Raw genomic sequence first — 21605 nt, forward strand, 5'->3', positions numbered from 1 at the left:
CCCACTGCAGCCTTTTCCTAGAGATATGCCCACGATTCCCCTCACACCACCAGGCACAAAAAACGACAACCATTCCTGACAAATTGAAACGTTATTTTTTTCCCTTCCCGGAGAGAAATGACTGTACTTAGGAAAAAAATTATGAAAATGACACGAAGTGAATCTTGTTTGTGCCAGGAGGGACAGCAGATAAAAAACTAGAGGGAATACACAGAAATTGTTTTTTATTTTCTTCAAATGTGTTTTTCACTTTGTTCATCTGGGCATGCCATTCAACGGAGGAGGGGGAGGCGGCACGGGAGACAATAGTAATTCAACTGCTAAATTTAAAATTCAATTTATGAACTCCTCTCCAGCGCTGCGACTCTCGTGAGCTTTTTAGTTTTTTTTTATTTTTATTTTTTTATTTTGCAAAACAAAGCCATTAAAACAGAACATGGGTGAAATTACTGTGGGGTGAAACCTGCTAAATTGCTTTTCTGAGCTCAATCGACAACATTTTTATGTTGCGAAAATGATTTTACTCCTTCTTGCTTTAATGTGCTAAGTTGTTAATCAGAAAGAGACAAAACGCTCGACACAAAAGCCTCGGATATGTGGATTATGAGACACACACTGGGATCAAACGAACATAAAACAATATTAGTAAACGGTTATTATTCCAGTCCCATTTCAAATGGAGGAATTATTGGGGAAAACTGGCCCATTTATCCGCCGCGGTGAGGGAATGCGCACGCACGCCCGAACAGGTCCACGCTGCCGTGGCTCGTCCTCACCTGAAAAACAAACTACAGAGGGAAAAATACGCTTTCCTATTCAGCAGGTGCAGGAACGCTCCTGACGCTCGCCTTCAGGGCTGCAGAGTTTCCACTAATATCTCCACTAAGGCAGTTTCCATCCAAGCAACAGTGGAGCAGAATGTGTTCCCTCGTATGATGTTCTTTATGGTCTACAAGCTGCTTTATTGAGACACAGCAACTTGTGAAATTATCTGACCATCAAAGAGCAATTCGCTGAACTATTACGATCCTCGTATCATCTGGCGGTTTAACGTTTTCTCGAGCAACACATTCCTGCAGGTTGGATGGGAGCGTTTCATTTCAGGCCCAGTGCACTGGGGGCTGCAGTGTGTGCTGTCGGGGTAAAGGTCTATTTGGCTGGAAAATCAGTGCCATGTGAAAACTGTAAAAAAATTGCACCTGTATGAAAATCATTGATTATCGTCTGTTTGTGTTGGGAGGACTTGTGCAGAGCAGCAGCTTTAATTCCTGCGTAATGAAAGCGTTTTAGCTTGTGTGTATTTGTGAGGAGAAACAAATAAGGATAATTATTGTCAACGGATCCTCTTTATCCTCTGCGCCGCGCCGGCCTCCGGAGAATCAACGCGCTGCAGCCAGAGCCGGTTGGTCTGCTGGGACAATCAGCCTCGTCTTTTATGTTATTTATTTGCACCGTGCAGCAGAGCGCTCTCCAGCTCCTATTACACTGCGGGGCCCGGCGTTGCCCAGGCCTCCAGAACAAAGCTCCACATTTCAGGCTTGAAACCCAGCGCGCTTTGGGCCTACTGCTGCACACAGAAAATAAAATGGAAAGGGTGGAAAAAGAAAAGATGGAGGCGGAAAGACAAGAAGAGAGACTGCAGCAGTGGGCGAGTGCAGATCGAGTTCCATATTAATGTGTGCAAATTCCCCCGCTCCTGCTGACTAAGATTAGAAAAATTAATTTCATGGATGCAGAGACAATACTGATGTCATCAAGCGGAGAGGAGAGGAGCAGCACGCCGTTAACTCCTCCCTGCCCGGGCTCCACGAGGAGCACATCAGCCTTTAATATCAGTTTATCGCCTCGTTTCGATGCCAGATCGAAGGAAACACTGACAACAAAACGCCACACTTAGCCCTGACATTTCTTTCTTATCAATTCATCTCATCCTGAAAGCAGAACTGCGGCTGAGCGGCGTGCGCGTTGGCATTCCCGTGTGTGTGTCGCATCGCTTAGAAATTCACTGAATTATGTCCTGAAACACAATCTCATCCTGCATCTCAGCACGCACGCCTTGTTAGTAAAAAGTCTCATAACGAATGACAGTGTGAAGAGCAGTACTGGTCCGCGGGGAGCTAGGTAGAGCCAAATTGCGTTTCCTCAGCCCAATATGCCTGTACGGCACAGGCAGCTAGGCGTGAAGGCTGGCTAGCGATGAGAGGCATGAAATTGTCTGAGGAGAGAGAGGTGCAGGGCGCGACAGCCGTAGAGGAGGCGAGGGAAACGTATACACGCACGGCGGATGTTTCCCAATGGTGCCGTGAGTCGAGGAAGAAAAGCAGACAAAGAGAAGCCAGATAAGAGGTTGTTGTTATGAGGCCGACCGGCGGGCTTTTGTGTTTGGGGCAGCGCGCATAATAGCTCTCTCTCCTCGGAGCCAGCGATCGGTGCGCCCTCCACGATTGACACCAATATTTACACCACGCACACGCACGCGCTCGCACGCACGCGTTAGAGCGCTCAAAACAAACCCACCCCCTCCCGCGTGCTTCGGGAAAAGTTGCAGAGTGTTGTGTTTGTCACGGCCGGCACAAAGACGTCATTAACAGAAGGGGGAGGAGGGGAATGGAGGAGAAGAGAAGAGAGGAAAGGGAGGAGGAGGAGGAGGAGGAGGAGGAGGAGGCGAGCGGCTGCTTCATCTGTCTCAAGTGAGATTGAGGTCGCGGGGTCGCCGGAGCCCTTTTCCTTTGCTGAGACTGGGAGCTGAAGAAGCGGCGGTGAGAGAAAGAAAACAGAGAAAGCCTCGATGACAAAACGAGACGCGGCCGACATGCCAGCGACACGCCATTACAGAAGGAAAACAAATAAAATGCCATCGTCTGCAAACAGTCAAGGAAGCATGTGTGAAAGAACACACGCTGCAAATTTGCCAGCCGCGTCTGCTGCCAGCGTGCAGTTTTCCCAGACTGAATCATTCAGGTTTTCACTGCATAACGAGGAGAAAAAAGACGCGAACACGGGCGGGTTCTGCTGAGAGCCAGGGCCGGACTGGGACATAAAATAGTCCCGGGCGTTTTGACTAGAGACCGGCCGCCATTATAGGAAAAATCATAAAGCCTTTGAATGAAAACAAACGCTGATGTGACAGTGATGCTCACTGTTCTGATGGTATATATGCATCAATCGTTTGTTGTAAGACTCGGATAATTATTTATTAAAAGCGAGACATTTGAAATGAGAATAAGAAAGTATTTCTTTGTGCCCCCCTTTCCCTGTTAATGCCCTACCTGGCCCCCTGGCAACACTTTGCTAGACCCGCCCCTGCACAGTTACCAGCTGTCAGCTACAAAGAAAAGGATCCTGGTGTTATTTGTCTCTCAGAAACAGTTCATAACTTCCCTTCAACTCATTCATGTGACCTAAAAGGTAAACCTGTTTCTCCATCACAGCTCTGATGATTCAGTAAGGACATCTCCTGGTTTCATCTTCATGTTTCCCTCTCATCACATAACCAAACCGACATCATGACCAGCAGGTTTACAGCTGTGGCTCCAGCAAACATCAGCTAAAACTAGAAAGTAATATTAAATAAATTCTAACAACAGCTGATCAAACGTGCTGCTGTTGTTTAATGCGACATCTGCCGGTTTCTTCTTTCTGGCGCAAAGTGATAAACAAACGAGAGAGAAAAGCCGATCAGCTGATCATTGATCAGTTTCATGATTGAAGTAGCAACAGGAGAGGGAGGGTGAGAGGATGAGAGAAGAAGAGCCAGCTGTGCAGCGTAAAGACAGAATAACTCCAGCTTTGTCTTTTTCATTGTAGCTGAAGTCCGGGACAAACTGTGTTTCTTTTCACCTCAACACCAAACGCGTAATTTTTTCTCTGAATACGAGACGGGACGGTTGGAAACTCTAATAACTAACCTTATAAATAAAATAAGATAAAACAAGTTCAACATCAGTAACATCATAGCACCCGCCCAGCTGTATAGAAACTCCGTCATGCTAGCTAGCACGCAGTACGAGTTATTGTAACTGACTGTAAAAAGTCAGCATAACGAAAATAAACTCCACCTAAACTTGGTTCATATCTGACCCAGATAGACTGCAGGGTAGGGCTGCACGATATTAGGAAAACCTACGATGTGCGATAACTGTGATCAATACTGCGATAACGATATGACTTGCAATAAAATAAATAGCAAAAAACAAACAAACAAATACATAATTTCCGTTTTACTGCAACAGTTTTATTTAATGAAAGCTGCTGTATTAGCAGTGTAAGAACAAAGTGCACTTTAACATTGAAACATTGCTCCCATAAAAAAACATTTCAACTCTTCAAACAGCTCTCTGTGGTTGCGTTGAAGATGATGGTGGAGATTAGTCGTGTTTCCTCCGGTGGTTGCCACGAGTGTTCGGCAAGTTTTGCAGAGCACCTGTGTTTGGAGAATGTCGTCTTTATCAAATCCAAAGTACCTCCAAATAAGCGAGGTACTATTTTTCAGCCTTTACAACTCTGACTCGTTGCTGCAGCGTTGTTCGCTCCCCGCCTGCGTAGGAGGCGGGCCTCTAATCCATTTGATTGGTTAATGCCGTGAAGGGCTCTATTCGACTGGTCAAATGTATAAAGGGGTTTCTTTGATTTGTAAATTCTTTAAAGCACGTGTGTAAACATTTTAAGGTACCCAATTACCGCAGTTTACGTCGTCTTTTGCGATGGGCCCATCGCGCAGGCTGATATCGCGATGACAATAAATTTTCGATTTATTGTGCAGGCCTACTGCAGGTCATAACTTCTTACCTGAAGTTCAGTTCACCGCCTCGGGTCTCTGCTCCTCCTGCCTTTTCCGTCATCCACCCGCCAACGTGTTGCATCTGCTGGCCTCCACCACTTGCTAATGTTACTGAATCGGTGGAAGCTCCACAATAGCCAGCACCAAACAACTGAGTTATTTTTACACATCTCCTAGCATCTGGCCAATCCACCGCCTTTCAGTGTTTATACCGTTACGGAAAAAAAACGAAAAAATCCATCGGCCCATAAAAACGAGCCAGCCCATAACCAACTATGCTGAGAGCACAAGTCAAAGGTCAAGATTCCTTTTCTCCTCACGTGTTGAGCATGTTTTTATCAGCTTGCAAGCTCAAATGCTACAAATCAGCATCGTACCACCTTAAAAAAAGCTTCTCACCGGGCACAGAGCGCACTGAAAAGCCTCGAGGTAAGACCATGTACAGCTACTGCTTTGGACCCAATGCAAATGCTTTCAGGAAAGAGCACCTCCAACAGGGCTGCTTGCCTATTTTCGCATTACTAGGAGGTCTGCTATATTTCCAGTCTTTTCTCATCGCCAGGCGGGACTGACGTCTTTGGCCGGTGCCTGGCGCGACCCCGGGAAGGAGGAGGGCTGCTGAAAAAGCCCATTTCATCTCAGGGCCACAGTGGAACGAGAGGAATGCGCTGCTCTAACTTCGCCGGGCTGCAGAACCCCATGGAGAGCTGCTGTGACACGACCGAATGAAAGAGAGGAAAAATGGGCAGGAGGGAGCAAAATAACAATAATTCTATCCGCCCCCCTCTCAAAAAGGACCTGGCTATTAGAGTAAATGTGCTGCCCTTTTGCTTCCCACGTCTCCCGGTGCCCAAAGGAAATGCTGGCATTAAATATGCAGGCCAGAATCCCCCTTATTCAAGGAAATCACCACCTTTTTAATGGAATGCTGTTGGAGAGAAACTGCTTTTCTGCAGCTCGGATAATTACGAACGAGGCCCCGTATCACAAAGTGTGTTTATGAATTAGCAATGGTTATTCATGATATTGTGCTCAGAGTAGGGTGACACTACATAAGCGAATACTAAGCGAGCGAACCGACAGAAATGATGCTAAAGGGTCCTGAGGGGGCATTCTTTGCCATCCATTAGTCTTCCCTGTAAGGCAAAGCTTAACGAGCTCCTACAGGCTGGGAAGCTGGCCACTGAAGGAGAGGGAGCAGCGTAAATTATGAATATGAAAGCATGTGAAGCAAGGCCACAATAAGTCCCCCCTTCACATTATTGAGTTCTTGTCTGATGCTTCCTCGTCGATTTCTGACACACAGGTGTAGCGCCTCAAAAACGTCTTCGTGAAGGAATTAATAGCGATAACAATTCGACAGCGTCTAAAAAAGGAAGTTGACAGAAACTAGGTCATCCCTGTGGTGCAGTTAAAGAGCTGCCCAACTAAAAACAAGGATTTACATTCAGCCAGTTTGTTTTGGAGGACTGCCCAGTCCTCCCAGGGTGGAAGCATCCATATTTCTCCTGCGGGTGATCCATCACTTAAGCCCCCCCCCAAGAAAACACAAATACAAACAACAAACAGATATCCTGACCTTCCTTCCTCAGGCAGATATTAAATACTCATTAAAAGTCACCTGAAACCATTTGAACCTAATTGATTTCATTATCGGACTCTGCACGACGCACAAGGTCCCCACGTCTGATAGCTCAGCTGGAAATGTGCAAAGTTAATTAGAAAAAAATTGATTTTCATATCATTTTTTTCCCTCTGCTCAAACGCCGTGAAGTGACGTGGAGAGAGACGCGCTGATGGAGCTGCGGCGATATTCAGCGTGGATGGGAACATGACGTGTTTATGCCTGCAGAGGTAATGTGTGTGTGTGTGTAGCTATGACAGATTGTGTACTAGCGTGCTAAGGTAATGTTCTAGCCCCCCCCACACCAGTACCTCTTAACCCCTTCACCTACAGCATGTCTACTCTCCAGCACGACCCCATCTCGCTCCCCACACGGCGGTCAAGGCAGCACCAGCAGATGTGGCCTTCATTTTCTCCCGTGATGAATGCGAGTCTCTGTGCTTCCTCCTCGCTGGGAAGACTTCTCCCAAACATCTCCTCGAGTCTGGAAATAGGCTCCCCTCCCTGTGGCCCCTCCGGGTCACCCTCTGGGAGGCCGAGGCTTTGTCAGTCCAGGCCAGGCCTCCCATCTCCGGGGCTCTGACTGGGAATCAATCACTGAAGTTGGCTGGGAACATGAGGCGGGGGAGCTGGATCGATCAATGAGAGGCTCCAGGCCTGTGGGAGCCCTGATGCATGGCCCGACTGCACACACACACACACACACACACCTCTGACTCCAGCTGAACTCCACCATTTACTCCCATCATTGCTAAGCCCCAGGGCAGTTGTGTTTACGATGGCCTGGCTGCACCATATGAATACCATGTGACTGGTAAAACTGAGCGATATTTGCAGTTAAATGACCTTAATTAGATTTCAACGTGAAGTCTCCAGCACTCCTGAGTGTGCACAGAATGAGTTTTCATTTTGTTTTTGCTGCACGAGGAATGAAAAACGGGGAAAAAGCCGCTGAATTGCACTTGTTGTGTCAAGTTGGACATTTGTAAGAGCGCAGCAGATCGAGCCAGAATAACTACCCCGATTGCGACTTGTTTTACACACCAAACCCTGACCGACCTTTAACTCTCAGGTTTTTATTAAGAGCCAGACATATTAAAGGAACGCGTACATATTTCCCAAGAGAGGCTGCGGATCCTTGGCTGCGACACACGGACTCCACCATGTGACCAAATCTGTGAAAGAAAGTGTGCATTTGTCTGTTCTTTGTACTGAGCTGCACGCCATATATATGACTTTACACACTGTGGATGCAACTTAAAAGGATTCTGAAAATGGCCGTGTGCTAACCATGTTTGAGTGTGTGTGGAAAGGCAGGAATTCACACACAAATCAGTATAACTGTAAGTGCACAGCATGCTGGCGAGTGTCTGCCAGTATGAGCGAGAAAATGTGTGCAAGCATTTTGCATGTGTGCGAGCAGTGTGTACCATCTGTGTCCAGATGTTGAGTAGAGAGCAGCCTGCATGGACAGCCAAACAGTTGGCAGGCCTTCTGACAGGCCTGTGTTCCTTATTGATAGAGGGATCACAGAGACAGAAGAGTCAGCCGTGCTCAGCTAGACCACAATATTGTCCTCTCTGCTGTTATTCATCCCAGTCAGCCAGGAGAAAATGGGATGTTCTGAGCCAAGTTTGGAGCTGTCAGATCTGGGCCAAATAAGAGTTGAACGGGTTTCAAACATTTGGAAAACAGCACGAGGAGCGTTTGATTTGTCACACGCACGCAGCCAATTTCTCGAATGTAGAGCAAAAGAATTTCATTGTGTTTCAGTTCTGACACACGTGTTGTTAATGCAGGTAGAAATACGGCTGAACCTGAAGTGCACATCGGGGTGAACGGCAGCAAGGACCAACATGTTTGCAGAGCGGTTGGACTGGTTCCTCGGTTTTTCCTTGACTGACTGCAACACTTAATCTGATAATTTCAGTGTGCTCGCGAGGCCGGCGTGCAAAACAAAGCTGAAGGAATACAGCACTGCAGACAACTAACAAAAAATAATTTCCCCCAGGGATCAATAAAGTATTCTGATTCTGATTCTGATTCTGAACTACACTGCAACAAAGAAGGTGACGTGACAACAGGAAGCTCCTCTGCTGCTTCATTTCTACGACTGCCAGGCAAAAACCCCTTCCCTGACCCCTGACCCCTGTGCCAGACTTATGAAGCAGAGCCGACATTTATGGAGGGCAGACCCTTTTCTGGGAGCTTTCAAGTTCTACAGCCGACAGTTTTGCGAGGGTCATCCGAGAGGAGCAGCCGCGTGTGGAGGCGAGAGCACGCCGAGCCGCCCGTTTTAAGAGCGGCCTCGAGTCTCGGAGGATTCGAGGCGTCGCAAGCTGCATCTGCACGTGTGCGGAAGTGGCACGCAAAATCACGCAAAGATAAAAACAAGTGGCGGAAAACAGCGTATCAGAGAGCGTCCTGAAATTTTATCAGGCGATATCGAGGCTCTCATATCTGTCATCTCTCTTTCATCAAACTCCTCCGTCCCGTATACAAATTATTCATGCCAGCAGCTAAATGTATTCATACCATTCTGTTTACTTTATTACTCCACTTTTATTCTGCTCTTTTCCCCACATTTGTTTACAAGAATAAAAGCCTACTCTGACAGAATTATCCCTCTGCACAACAAAAATAAATCACAGCGCTTGCACACACATCATTCACATTCAAAGAGCACAGCTAAATTATAGATGGCCCCTTTCTCCCCAAATATGCATTTCATTAGCATTTCCTTCGCCTGTTGTCTTTTTCCCCCTATTCTGCCCGCCTGCACACGACCCACTCGTGTGTGTGTGTGTGCGTGTACATGACTGCAGAACGGGAACAGCCTTGCAGCAAAGCAGGACGCGTCCCCTTTCCCAAGCCTAATTTAGGATTCAATTACAATACTCTTTAAAAAGCGTCGACTTCGCAATTAATTATTTTAAGATTAGCCTGACAGTAATGGGCCTCCCACCGACGCCAGGCAGCGTACGACTGCCCGCCTGCACCCAGGACTGCTGTCTCTTCATTCACTACACACACGTCTACACACACATGTGCCTTTACTCTTTCATTCTCCGTCCTCTTCTTCCGAGGAAACGGACGAATCCTCCCCCTTCTCACCTCTACCTGCCTTCTTTCCTTCTACCTGGCCTCACAGTTGCGTTTCACTTTGTTTCTTTGCGTTGTGTCACACAGCTCATGTTGCTTCGGCACAGCGGACTGCTTTTCACGAGCCACCGGGGCCTTCTCCCACATCCTCCCGCGTCCCCGGGAAACGTTGACGGATGAGCCCCGCAGTAATGCGCGCACGCACGTCAGCACTCGCGCCCGAAGGCTCACGCACAGCCGTCTGTCACTGCTGCTGCCAGGCGTAAGCGAAAAAACACGCCGCCCTCCGCCACGCTTTGATTGGAGCCAAGCGAAGCATTTTTCCTCCCCCTTCCTCTTCACTGCCGCCGCTGCTTTTTTCTCCCACCCTTCACCACCACCCCCCAAACCTGTTTTTTTTCTTTCCTCGTTTCGGAAATGAATGTCATCATCCATCCCTTTACTCCCGCCGCCACGACTCCCACCCGTCACCCCCGGGCAAACCTCAGCCGAAGCCCCCGATTCTGTTTATTTAAATATTTGATATGTAAGCAGTCATAAAATAAATGTCAGAGAGGGGAAGGGAATGGATATGTGGGGAATGAGGCCATTACGGGTAATGGTTTCTGATGCTCGTCACCCCCACAGTCTAACACCCCCACCCCTCAACCCCACCACACGCAAACCTCCACATGACAGAGCCTGCAGTCGCTGAAGCAACAGGGGAATACAACAACAGGGAGACGGGGCCTGAGCAGTCTGAGTGTGTGTGTTTGTGTGTGCATCACAAAAGCATAGACGCAACAGCTGCACACACACACTCACACACGCACTTGTTCGACTAGCGATATGGAAAATAGGCCCTCCCATGCACAATTGACTTCTAATACATTGTATACTCCTCAAACCATCCATTTGCCAGGCATTGCAATTTCAGGGGCCCTGAAAGCAGCACTTTGCCAGCACTTTGCAAAATACCTTAAAAAATCTGCAGCCTTTACAAACGCGCTCTCACAGTAACTGCCAACTCGAACATGTCTCTTAAAGTGACAACACAGCCGCGTTCCTGGGGATATTGAACGCCGCTTTATCGACTCGCCAGAATTTTCATGTTGGACACAAGACCCCACGCTACCTGCTGTTTAGACACCTCGTCCGCCAATACCATTCCGTGCACGCTCACGTGTACGTCTCCCAGCTAGTGGCACCCGAAGGATTACATGTCTGTGACAATTTCACCCAGGAACTGATAAAAAACGAGAGGTAGGCGGGGTGAACGCATCAAGCGCAGCGCTGAGAGAGAGGGAGAGGCTCTGATGGTGTACTGTGAACAACCTTGAGTTTCTCCTTGATGCTGAGATACTCAAATACTGCAGATCAGCACAAAAAAGAAAAGATCTCCAATTAAGAAGAAAGAAATCACAGCAAAATGTTCATTAGTGCCGATGGTGTATTGGTTTGGCATTTTAGGGCCTTTTATTCTCAGACCTTTGCCTAACAAGCTCCCCGGCCACACCGAAGGGCTGCAGGGGGGACAGTGACATCACATCGGGAGTCAGAAGTCAAGGAGAGGTGTTGCCGGCTCTTGACCTCGTCACCTCTAATTGCTGAAACGTGCTGTGATTTTCCCATTTGTCAGCATGCAGGAATGTCTGCAAGCATGTCCAGCCTTGCCTTGTGATGTAAATGGAGCACACACACTTCTCCAACACCCCCAAACTCCACTTTTAGCTTTCACGCTCCTAATCGTGGCATAAAGAAGCCCGTCCCCACAGCACTGCACATACATACACTCATTTAAACACTCTGTGTCCCTGCTGTCCACACACATGCCTATGATCGCCTTCCTCAAATGCATACCTGCATTTCCTTCACACACACACAGCCCTCTGCCCCTTCTGTCTGGGTCAGGGAGCCCTCCAGAGCACCTCGCCCTCTCCACTGTTAATTACCACTAATTGGCCCTGCTCGTTTTTTCCCCCCACTATAATGAAACCATTCATCTTTACTACTTAATGAGTAGGCAGTGTAGTCACCAGCCAAGGTCACTCACAACTCGCATCCAAACGACAGAAAGAGACTTTGGAAACAACTGTGGGGGAAAAAGACGAGAGACAAAAGAGCAGAAAGAGATAAACGGGCTGTTTCAAACACAAAACGTGAACTTGCACCAGTTTGCATACATGACTTGGCTCTTTGGAACGAAGCCAGCGTGTAAGAAAAAGTTGAGAAACGTCTGGGAGCTGTGGGAGTCTGCAGCGTCCGACTAAAACCACAACACAGAGAGGGGATTTCCAAAGACAGACTAATTAAAACGGGGTTATGTGAATGAAAACAATAGCTCTCTAAAAGCGCCGACCAAAGCCGTAAATATAAAAATGCATTTTCCAAATAAATTAAGAGCCTTCTCTCTGGCTTTAGCACACATAATTATCAAAACAACCCCCCCCCAGTGCAGGACCCCGCCCCGGCAGGTGAGAGGGCAGCACGTTAGGACGTCTCAGCCACCATAAAACACCTAATTAATACTCAACGCCTCAAATATTAGTCAAGGGGTTGTGTTGCAATCGTATCTCGGGAGATTCTAAAAGAAGGCAAGTTATTGCTGGGGAGGAAATAACCACACAGAGTTATGAATATCTGGATAATGATGCCCAGGAAAGCTGTATTTAAATTCCCTTAAAGACACTCGAGTGAAACTCAATTCAGGTCTTCCTAAGGAAAGATAAAACTCTGCACGTCTATATTTGTCTGATGCTGATAAATTACCTGGAAATAAAGTTATAACTCAATGAATGAGAAGAAGATTTTATGGTACAGCATGTTTCACATGTGCAGCGCGGGGTCAGCGGGTCAGACGGGAGGAAAATATCTTTATGCCGCCGCCTGCGTGAGCCGGGAAGATGCCAGTCTTTGCCTGACAGCCAGCAATTTCTTTTCAGACCTTTGGTCTTCCCCTCAGAGAAGAATGGCCGTGTTGCGGTTTCTCCTTTCAGCCTCGTGCAGCGCAGCAGAAGCGCGAGCGGTCACGTGCTCCAGCGTGGCGATCAGCCCGGCGCGTCAGTGTTTATAGATGGGACGCTCTTCTATGGATTATGTTAATGTGGTATTCCACGCTCCCCTCTGGCATGTGTCTGACATTACAGTAACCTTTGCATGTTTAGCCAACAGTAACTACGGATGTTCATCGAGCTGGGCGGCGTGCACGCGTGTGCACACGCTCAGAAACGCACAGACATGCAGGCACAGCAGCACGGGGAGATTAACTCCACACAGCAAACAAATGCTCTCGCCATCCGTATTGATATTCTTTGAAGGAATTAACATCTTAAAGAAATAAGACATTTAAACACCAAAATAAAGTTCACTCATGTTGTCGATATCTAATCCAGTTCATCCGGTTTGTGTCGAAGGAGTGGCTGGAATGTAGAGCGCACACGTCCGGCTGCATCACGCTCACAACAACAAACTACATTTTCAACACAACCTCTCATCCCACAGACACCAGCTCCAAGCAGTGCGAAGTATGCATCTGTGTTGTGCAGCCACTGAGCATGCATCTCTGCACAGAAGAGGATGTGGTGTGAATGACTTCCTAAATTATTGAGAGAAAATTGATCTAAATGAAGCAGAGTTCAGCCAGGAGTGACCGAGAGCATCCTGTTGTGACCAGTGTCTATAAAGTCCCACAATTTGGGGTTTGGAGAGGTAAAAGATGACAAGATTATGCTGTGGCTCTGAAAAATATATCCGCGTGGTTGAGTGCACGTTTAAGGCCGAGCGCATGTGTGGAAGAGAGGAAAACCAGAAACTCGGAGCATCTCTGCGTTGCATCGTTTTCCTATTTCTGTCTTCCTTCACAAACGACACGCAGCACCGTGCTGGCCGTGTTTGCTTTTTGGTTTTTTTAGCTGAACAAATGGTCCCACCATGCCAGAGCTGATTAGGATCAACTCAAGCCAAACAGCAAGATGTGTGACTGGAGAGCAGAGCCTACAGTGTGGTGGAAACAGTGAGAAGTGCAGAGGCTTTGATGTGGAAAGTGACAGATGACGGCGATGATAATTTTGATGATAATGATTTTCTCGCAGGCTGGTAAGAGGATGGTGGCAGCACGCTATTCATACATGAAGTCACACACACACGCGCAGACTGTGTGTGTGAACCAATCATTTTTCCTGAGCAGTAAATAAACGCAGGCCTGCATCCACTACTCTCACCTTCACATTATTATAAACAGAGTATCTATGAGCAGGGCTGAAGACAAACCTCAAGGTAAAGAAAAAAAGGGGGATTCTCATGATACAGTGGGAAAATAATGTGCACCAAAAATCTTCTGAATTCCTGAAAACACTGAAGATAATCTGCCAATTAACCTCCTCTCCTCTGCTTTTGTTGCACTGAAATGTTGGACTATTAGCTCTATTGTACAGAAGGAAGTGAGGGAGACTTGAATCTTAAAATGTCACGCTGGTATCTTAAAATTTTCATTAATTGCAGCAATCACAGAATTGCTCATTTCCGAAGGGACCGGCGGCTACGCTTCCCGTTTCCTCTTCTGCTGCCCACAGAGGGGAGAAGGGAAGAGGAGTGTGCAGCCCACAGATCTGCTCAGGATTGTGTATAAATATTCGATAGGACACGCTTACTCTCTAAATACCTCTGGCCTGACCGCTGGTCCCCCGGGAGACCTGCAGAGCTACTGAGAGCGAGGCACAGAAAAGCAACAGAGGAGAAAATACAAAACGAAGCATCTCTCTAAGCAATAAGTGCATCAACGTATCTGTTTACCCGTAGTTACATTTATGTTCCTGAGCAAGAAAGAAAGAGAAAGAAGGAAGCCCCCTCCTGTGGTGCTCGGGGGGTCCGTCCATTCAAGAGCCGCACGTGGCTAATTAGCATATTTGAAAGTCAGAGCAGCGGGGTTGGGGGAAGCTGGGGCGCCACGCCCCCCCTCACATACACAACAGTAAAAAAGAAGGAAAAGAGGAAGCCCAGTGTCTGTGTGTTCGAGTCAGAAATAGTTCTTTTTCTTCACATTTTCATAAAGCTGAAGTCGGGAGGCGACTGGAACCGTGCTGACATTTCCCAGAGTTCACACACTCATTCTCTCGGTAAACTCGGCCAGGCCAACTCCACAGAGGTCGGCGGGCCTCCGTGTGACTCACAGCAGATATCGCCTACATTTCTACACGTGCAGCCTTCCTATGGGCCGTCTGCCTCCTCACACGCAGACAGGACAGCAGCAGACTCTGTGTTTATGTCAGTGCCAAAGGACCTCACGCCTCCTGCAGCAGCTCTGTGTTTAATTCTGCGATTATTAAACAATGAAAATGGTTCAAGTGGCATTAATACGTCTGCGTCTGGTCCATCAAACCTGAGGTGAAGCCTAACAAATAACAAGTCCTCAGAAAGAAATCCAGAACTTCTGACTACTTCATCCACCTCGAAGTGTCAAATCTCCCATATGAACAATTAGCCGTCTTCCCCAAAACTGCTTTGTTTTTTATTTCACGGCCGCCCCCTGACGCCGGCAGCTCGGGGAAGACGGAGCTGAGAAACAGCTGACACAAAATCAACACCCGCTCACAGTAATTAAATCCTTTCTTCAGGGCATTTACTCACCAACCTTTGACTCCAGGAGATGCTGTGAATGCATAGCAGGGCCGGAAGGGGAAAAAAAAACAAGTACAATCATTTTATTAGCCGGTTAATAATACACAGGCTTTACATCCAGTGATGCAACTGGGCAGTTTTTTTTTTTTTAATCTTATTATTTTTCAGGATCAGAATTAATTGGTGTTTTGTGGAAACCGCATGTAGACCAGGGAGAACCCCGGCCTGCCAATTACCTACGCCGGCTCCACGTTTCATCCAAGGAAGATGAAAAATGCTGCGCAGGCCCTTATCGGACGCAACAGAGCAAATTAAAATTTCACTCTAGTGTTGCTAATCAGCATCGCGCTGGCTGGCCGAGACAGATGTAAACAAAACAACATAAACAAACGGCAGGCGGGGAGGGGGGGGGGGGGGGGGGGGCTGAGGTTGGACTGCTTACTGCTGACGAAAGGACTTCAGCCTGCCACGGCCAGCACATACAAACAGAGGAAAGAAACACAAACACTCAAGGACACCCACACACACAGAAACATCTAAAAGCACAAAGCCCACACACACACACACACACCTGCGTGTCCATTTCCTGACCAGACCCCGTGGGCTGTCCATCTGATGCAGAACATGTACCATAAATTAAATTCCAGCAGCCATACTCAGGCCCATCACTATGCACAAGGCTCCCCGAGATAGCCGCATAATACAAAGTGACATTGATGCATTGCTCCCATTATAAAGTCTTTGTTCGTATCACACTAATAATTCATAAGAGAGAAATGTAAACAGTATGCACTGGAGAGCACTGCGAGCAGGGATCATTTCAAGGTAAGCACATTACCCAAGGATGGGATTCGGTCGAGCCTTTGATAACGCAGAGCTACCGAGCTTTGATTTCAATTCGAAGAAGAAGAAGAAAAACACACACAAAGGAAAACACTGAGCATAATAGTGACAAATTAGTGGAAACTGTAAATATCCATTAATTTTTGTTTTATTAGGTCAGATTTTAAAAGAGTCGCTGCTGTAATTATCTCAGCAACACTATCTCCCTCTTACTAGGCCCTCATTATTATCTGCTAATTGCTTTTTTCCTTCTGTGTGTGTTGTGTGTGTTCTGATTAGGAGACAACAGACGGATGCTCGTCACATATAGGACGAGATAGAAAGAATTTTATTTGCGACGTAAACTTAAATAAGTCGTTAAAATTGCATGTGGTGTTGTAGCGGTGCAATAGTTGCACGGTGTGTGTGAGGAGGAACCACAGGCAGCAGAGAAACACAGGAGGAGACATCCCAGCAGAAAATCTCAAACTACAGCCACAACAATGCTCAGCTGCCCTCCAATCAAACGCAACCCGGGAATTAGAAAAGAAGGTTCAATGTCATTTTCAGGAGTGTCGACACGCACCTGTACACACACACAGCCTTCAGTTTGGTGAATGGCCACTGTAGTGGGATGTTGTTGTGGGGGGGGGGCAGCAGTGTAAATGAGGTGCACTCGTTTTGTTCACAGCTTGCTCCTGAAGAGAGGCAGTGGGGAGGGAAATTGAATTTGAAAGAGGGGAAGCTGTGCCAACAGGTGACAGAGGCGTGCTTCGACCAAACGCACTCTGAAGTGAGGCGCAGTCATATCACGGGGCCAATTTGGAGGCAGTATTATGCACTACACCGCTCTGCGTTTTTCACACAGCCTGTCACAGCGTGCAGGAGAGCACCGCTGCCACTCCAAATATGAATTAAACATAGGCCTTTTGTAGCGTGAATATACCGCTGCTGAAATGTTGGTAGAGTCAAGAAAAAAACAGAGTAGCACACTCACTTACTCCCAGAGTGGAAAACTGCGACATAAAACTGGTAAATGTGAGAGGAGTTTCGATGCGTGGTGTGTCAGAATGAACAAAAATGCAGAAGGAATGAAGCTCATGCGCCTGACTGATCTGTCTGTCTGCGATTTAATAAATAGAAGTCATGCAAACAGCCACTAATAATTAGCTATTGTGTTACAGAGTTAAATTGCTCTAGTTTTCTGGTGACCATCTTATCAGTGCATAATTTGCTACGATCAACACAACAGCAATCCCTCCCACGCTAAAACATTCACTTCATTTCCTCAGCATCTAACACAAATTGCCTTTGATTGAAACAATGTAGGCTAATGAACTGCTTTTGTTTTGTGAGAGGCAGACACTATAAGCTGTGCTCAGCCACCTTGCCCTCCAGTCGTCCAGATGTGCCATCCAGCAGTGCGCATAATTTAGTGCGTCGAAAACAACCTCACGATAACGGCTCTTCTGGAGAAACTCTATGATGTTTAGGTTCGGGGTTCTCGACTGGCAGCTACTCCCTCGCCTGGCTGCAGGTCTGCAGGCAGCAGAAATGTTGGGGGGCGGGGGGCACTTGCTCCGTCTCCAACACTGTCACTGCTCATGTCCCCAGGAGGAAAGCATTCAGCCTCAGCTGCAAGAGCATCCAACAGCTTCAGGGGCTACAGGGTAAAAGCTGAAGGAGGGCTTCTGCAAAGCCTTTTATTTCTAAATATATCTATTATTATACTGCATTATATATTACATGGCAATTAAATAAAATAAATAAAAGTGTTGTACAATTTTTGACAATTCTGTTTAATCAGAAAAAATTTAGCCCAATAATTCATTTTTTAAAATGTTCCACACTGAATTCAGCGTGTGTTTTCTTCTGTTGTGGCAGACACTGCAGCCTTTTGCATGTCTGCTCAGCGAGGAGAAAAATAATGGAAATGATCAAGAGCAAGCTAACCTTCAAAAAACTTCAAATATTACACTGGAAGGTCTCCAACGCCACAATGTTCCCAAAAGACGCGAACGCATCACCACTCCAGGAAAAACACCCCTGCAAGAAATCCTCCGGATTTTTCCTGAATGCCTTCTGCCCAGCGGGGCCACAGGGAGCCAATCAGATGGCTGACTGGGTGTCAACTGTACGCCTGGAGTACACAAAGCTTTTAGCTACTTTACCTCCACTATTCAAATTCCGAACAGGGAATAAACAAGACGCGCAGGAGCGCTCCAGCTCCACGCAGAGCGCGCAGAGGAGGACAGGCGCCTTTTCCATGGGCGCAACGGCCGATGCCATTTCAACTGAGCTAACAGACGAATGCTGTAGTTTGTTAGCATGTTATCTTCTACGTGAATTTTTCACGGGTGCTTCGAACACAGCACCACTTCAAAACAGGGCCTTTGGCACCACGTCGGCACAGAGGTGAACCTTCCAGCGCGGCCGGGTTTTAGTTTGGCGCATGAAACTGCAAAACTGAGGAGTACACAACTGCAGTGTGGACATGTAAGCTGTGGTGACAGAACGCGGGCTATTAATGAGCCCATGTGAATTTTTAAAAAAGCAACTCCAATGCGTCTTCAAAAAAAAAAAAAGAATACATGAAAGAAATACATGCGCGCAGATTTCTTCCCACTGTTCATATTAAAGCCTCAGTCAGAGGTCTGTGCGTATGTGTGTGTATGTAACAATGTAACACGATTTTAAAGGTCACACACACACACACACACACACACACACACACAGCATCATGAGGACACCGGGGGGCCTCACACAAGTTTCTTAAACTCACCTGCGTCCTGCCGAGGCCCTGCGTTGCGTTGCCAGGGTTCATTGCGTGTGGATGGCTCCTCTGCTGCCCTCCCCAGTGGGCCGAAGTGGCTCCATACTGGGACCCCACGTCTTTTCCCGGGCCCATGCCGGCTTGCTGCTGAGCCGTAGGGCCGCTGTAGTCCTGATAGGCACCCCCGTAGCCCCGCATCATCGGGCTGGGGGACGTCAGCAGTTGGTTGAGGGTCGGGGTCGCCCCCGAGGGATGCTGCTGCTGCTGTGGCTGCGGCTGGGTTTGTCCCGGGAACCTCTGGAAGCCAGCCGAAGCAGCTCCCAGAGGAGACTTGCCGTGGCTCGCAGAGGAGTTGCTGCCCATCATCATGTTCCCAGGTTGCCGACATCCAGAGGGGCCCATCATCCCGTAGCCCCCGCCGCCGTAGCCCGCTCGGTAGGCGGGATACTGGCCGTACTGGCTGTTGTGGTACCCTGCTTCGTGGGAGTTCTCCATGCTGTTATGTGCCGAGGAGTGCGTTATCCCCATCCCGCTGCTTTGTTGCTGCTGCCCGCCATGTTGCTCGTAGCAGGGCCTCGGAGTGTAATAGTTGTTATTGAACTCGGAGTTGTTACTCGGTGGCCCCAAGTTCGAGTGCTCGTACCTGGCGGCCATCATCCTCTCGGAGGGCTTACAGGTGAGCTCCCCTTCACCTTTCCCTGTCATGTGCTGCTGCTGTGGCTCCTCCTGGCCCCCCAACAGGTTCTCTTTGCCGCTGTGGTGTTGGTGATCCGCGCTCCTGTCCCCGCGGGGAACCTGGCCGTTGTTATTGGCGCTGTTGTTACTTTGGATCTGCCGCTGCTGATGTGGCGCAAACTGGCCGAATTGCGGCGGCGGCTGCTGCGGTGGCTGAGACTGAGGGGGATCTCCGCTCCCCGCACATTTCAGCTTGTGGTTCGCGATCAAACTCGACTCCATCGAGGAAGGGCTCGAATTAGTCGACGCCGTGGCGGACGCGAGGTTATTCCCAGCCTTGTCGTGTCCGTCCGGAGCGCCGTGACTCGTGGAAGTTGAATGGACCATGCTGAGCTCGTTCCGGCGGTGATGATCTACATTATTCAGAGTCCCATCTCCAGCAGCCAGCATCGGTCCCGTTCGCTGTCCTGTACCTCCTCCTCCGGATTTCCCCGAATTGAGCTCGGGACCCAGACCGCCGGCTAGTTTCTTATTTTTGCTGTTGGTTCTGGTCGGAGCCGATGCCACTTGCGCAGCCATGGTCACTCCAACATCTCAGCGCGCAGTGACAGCGAGCCCCGACCAGCCGCGCGCGCACAAAATAACACAGAGGGGAGAAAACACGAGCTCAGGGGTCAAAAATAAAACCCGCGGAAAAAGCTTCGCCTGGCTGTCGCGCTGCTGCTGCGGTGGCGTCAGCGAGGCTTCATCTTCAAAGTTTCTCTGGCAGGTTTAAAGAAACTTTTTGCCTTCCCCCCTCCGCCTCTCCTCCATCCCGGTTCTCAGTAATGTGTAGCAGCGTCTCCTGGAGCCCTTGTGGCCCAGCATGGCATGAGAGAGAGCGGGCTCTACCAGCTTATCCACCTCCAGGGCTCCGGCGTGCCTCACATGGAAAATCCGGACTGGAGTAGCGAGCCATTAGGCACGCCGCGTAACGGTCTTTCCACGTTTACAATAATTTGCGAATCGATTTCAGGATAAAAAACGACCCGCGCGGTGCCAAAACGGTGCTCGCAATACACAACATGCCCCCGGAGTCATCACAACGCCTAGCTTTAATTTATCAGCACATCAGGAAACCAAGACGGAAAAGCCGACCTTTAACTTCAAAGTTTGTTTCGTTTTTGGATGAATTTACAAATCACGTCCTCGCGTGCTGCTCCACTCCACGGCGACCCTCCAGACGAGCGCGCTAACGAAACATGAAGTTAGGCTTTGCGAGTTTCTGCGCCATTATCCAGATCAGATTTTCCCTCTCCCCACCCTCCCTCCCTGTCCCTCGGCTCAAGCCAGTTCTCTGCAGCTCTGACAGCAGTCGGACACGCAACCGCAAGCGGTGCGCAATAATGTTGCCATCCGAATAAGAACGTAAGCTCACTTTATAACAGCTTTAACGCCCCAACACCTCCACCACGGTTCCCATCACAGTCTTGTTTTCAACCCTAAATGATCTACTACCTCTCCAACAAAGACACACGGTAATCCCGTAATAACAGGAAACCCAGGAAATCTGTAATAACTATTAATCTATAGGACTAACTGATGCGACAGCAGATAGAAACCGCATTAAACAGGATTAGGTAACTATATGGATGGAATGGAATATAAGTGTAGATTAAAGCTCTTCCTCATCAGGGTCTTATTTGAATACAAGTCTACATTGTTTAATTTCCTTTAATGGATTTACTTTGTCAGAAAAAACTTGTCTGAAATTTGAATGAAATAAAACAAAAAAAAGAGGAGGGGGGGCAACCCCGGTTGCAATGTAAGACCACACGAAACCAAAGTCTACAAGATATGCTACCCCATCAATGGTAGTCAAACATGAATGTAAAATAGTGCTTAGTAAAGAAGCCAGGGTGTCTGCTGGGACTTGAATGAGCAGAGGGTCTGCTTTGATGAGATCAGATGCATTTGATCAACAGAGGGAGCTGCGGATGAAAGAGAGGTGGGGGGGGGGGGGGGGGGATTTGGAGATGAGAGTTGTGCTGAGGATGGCCGCGGTAATGATAATGACTGCTGGTGGTGGGAACAAATGTGAGGAAGCCGAGGATGATGCTGACGGTGGAGGTGACTGACTTACAGGCGCGGCGATGCTCGTATTTTTCTAACACATAATTGATGCCTTGGGTCACACGGGTTCAAGCGAGGAGACACAGTTTGCTCCGCCTGAGAGTGTACTCTGTGTTCAGAGT

The 21605-nt window shown here is 48.1% G+C and overlaps 1 protein-coding gene across 7 annotated transcripts in view; it reads right to left on the minus strand.

Moving 5' to 3' along the window:
• Positions 1-21605, minus strand: part of LOC147306597 (AT-rich interactive domain-containing protein 1B-like) — a 190671-nt gene that overhangs the window by 138629 nt on the left and 30437 nt on the right. For 3 of the 7 annotated variants that reach the window (XM_086275344.1, XM_086275345.1, XM_086275342.1), the window contains exon 1: positions 18706-20607. The exons of 1 other annotated variant lie outside the window; for it this stretch is intronic. In XM_086275344.1, coding sequence (XP_086131470.1) covers positions 18706-19950 — 1245 coding nt within the window. In that variant the 5' untranslated portion in view covers positions 19951-20607. Of the gene's footprint in view, positions 1-18705; positions 20608-21605 lie in introns of those variants that run through there. 3 more of the 7 variants (XM_086275347.1, XM_086275346.1, XM_086275343.1) reach the window with 1 other exon arrangement.

Source organism: Aulonocara sp. 'chitande type north' Nkhata Bay, linkage group LG19 (assembly GCF_057382095.1).
Source record: "Aulonocara sp. 'chitande type north' Nkhata Bay isolate Kocher_YH1m ecotype deep benthic linkage group LG19, A_spYH_male_GT1.1, whole genome shotgun sequence".
In the NCBI taxonomy this organism is placed as follows: Eukaryota; Metazoa; Chordata; class Actinopteri; order Cichliformes; family Cichlidae; genus Aulonocara; species Aulonocara sp. 'chitande type north' Nkhata Bay.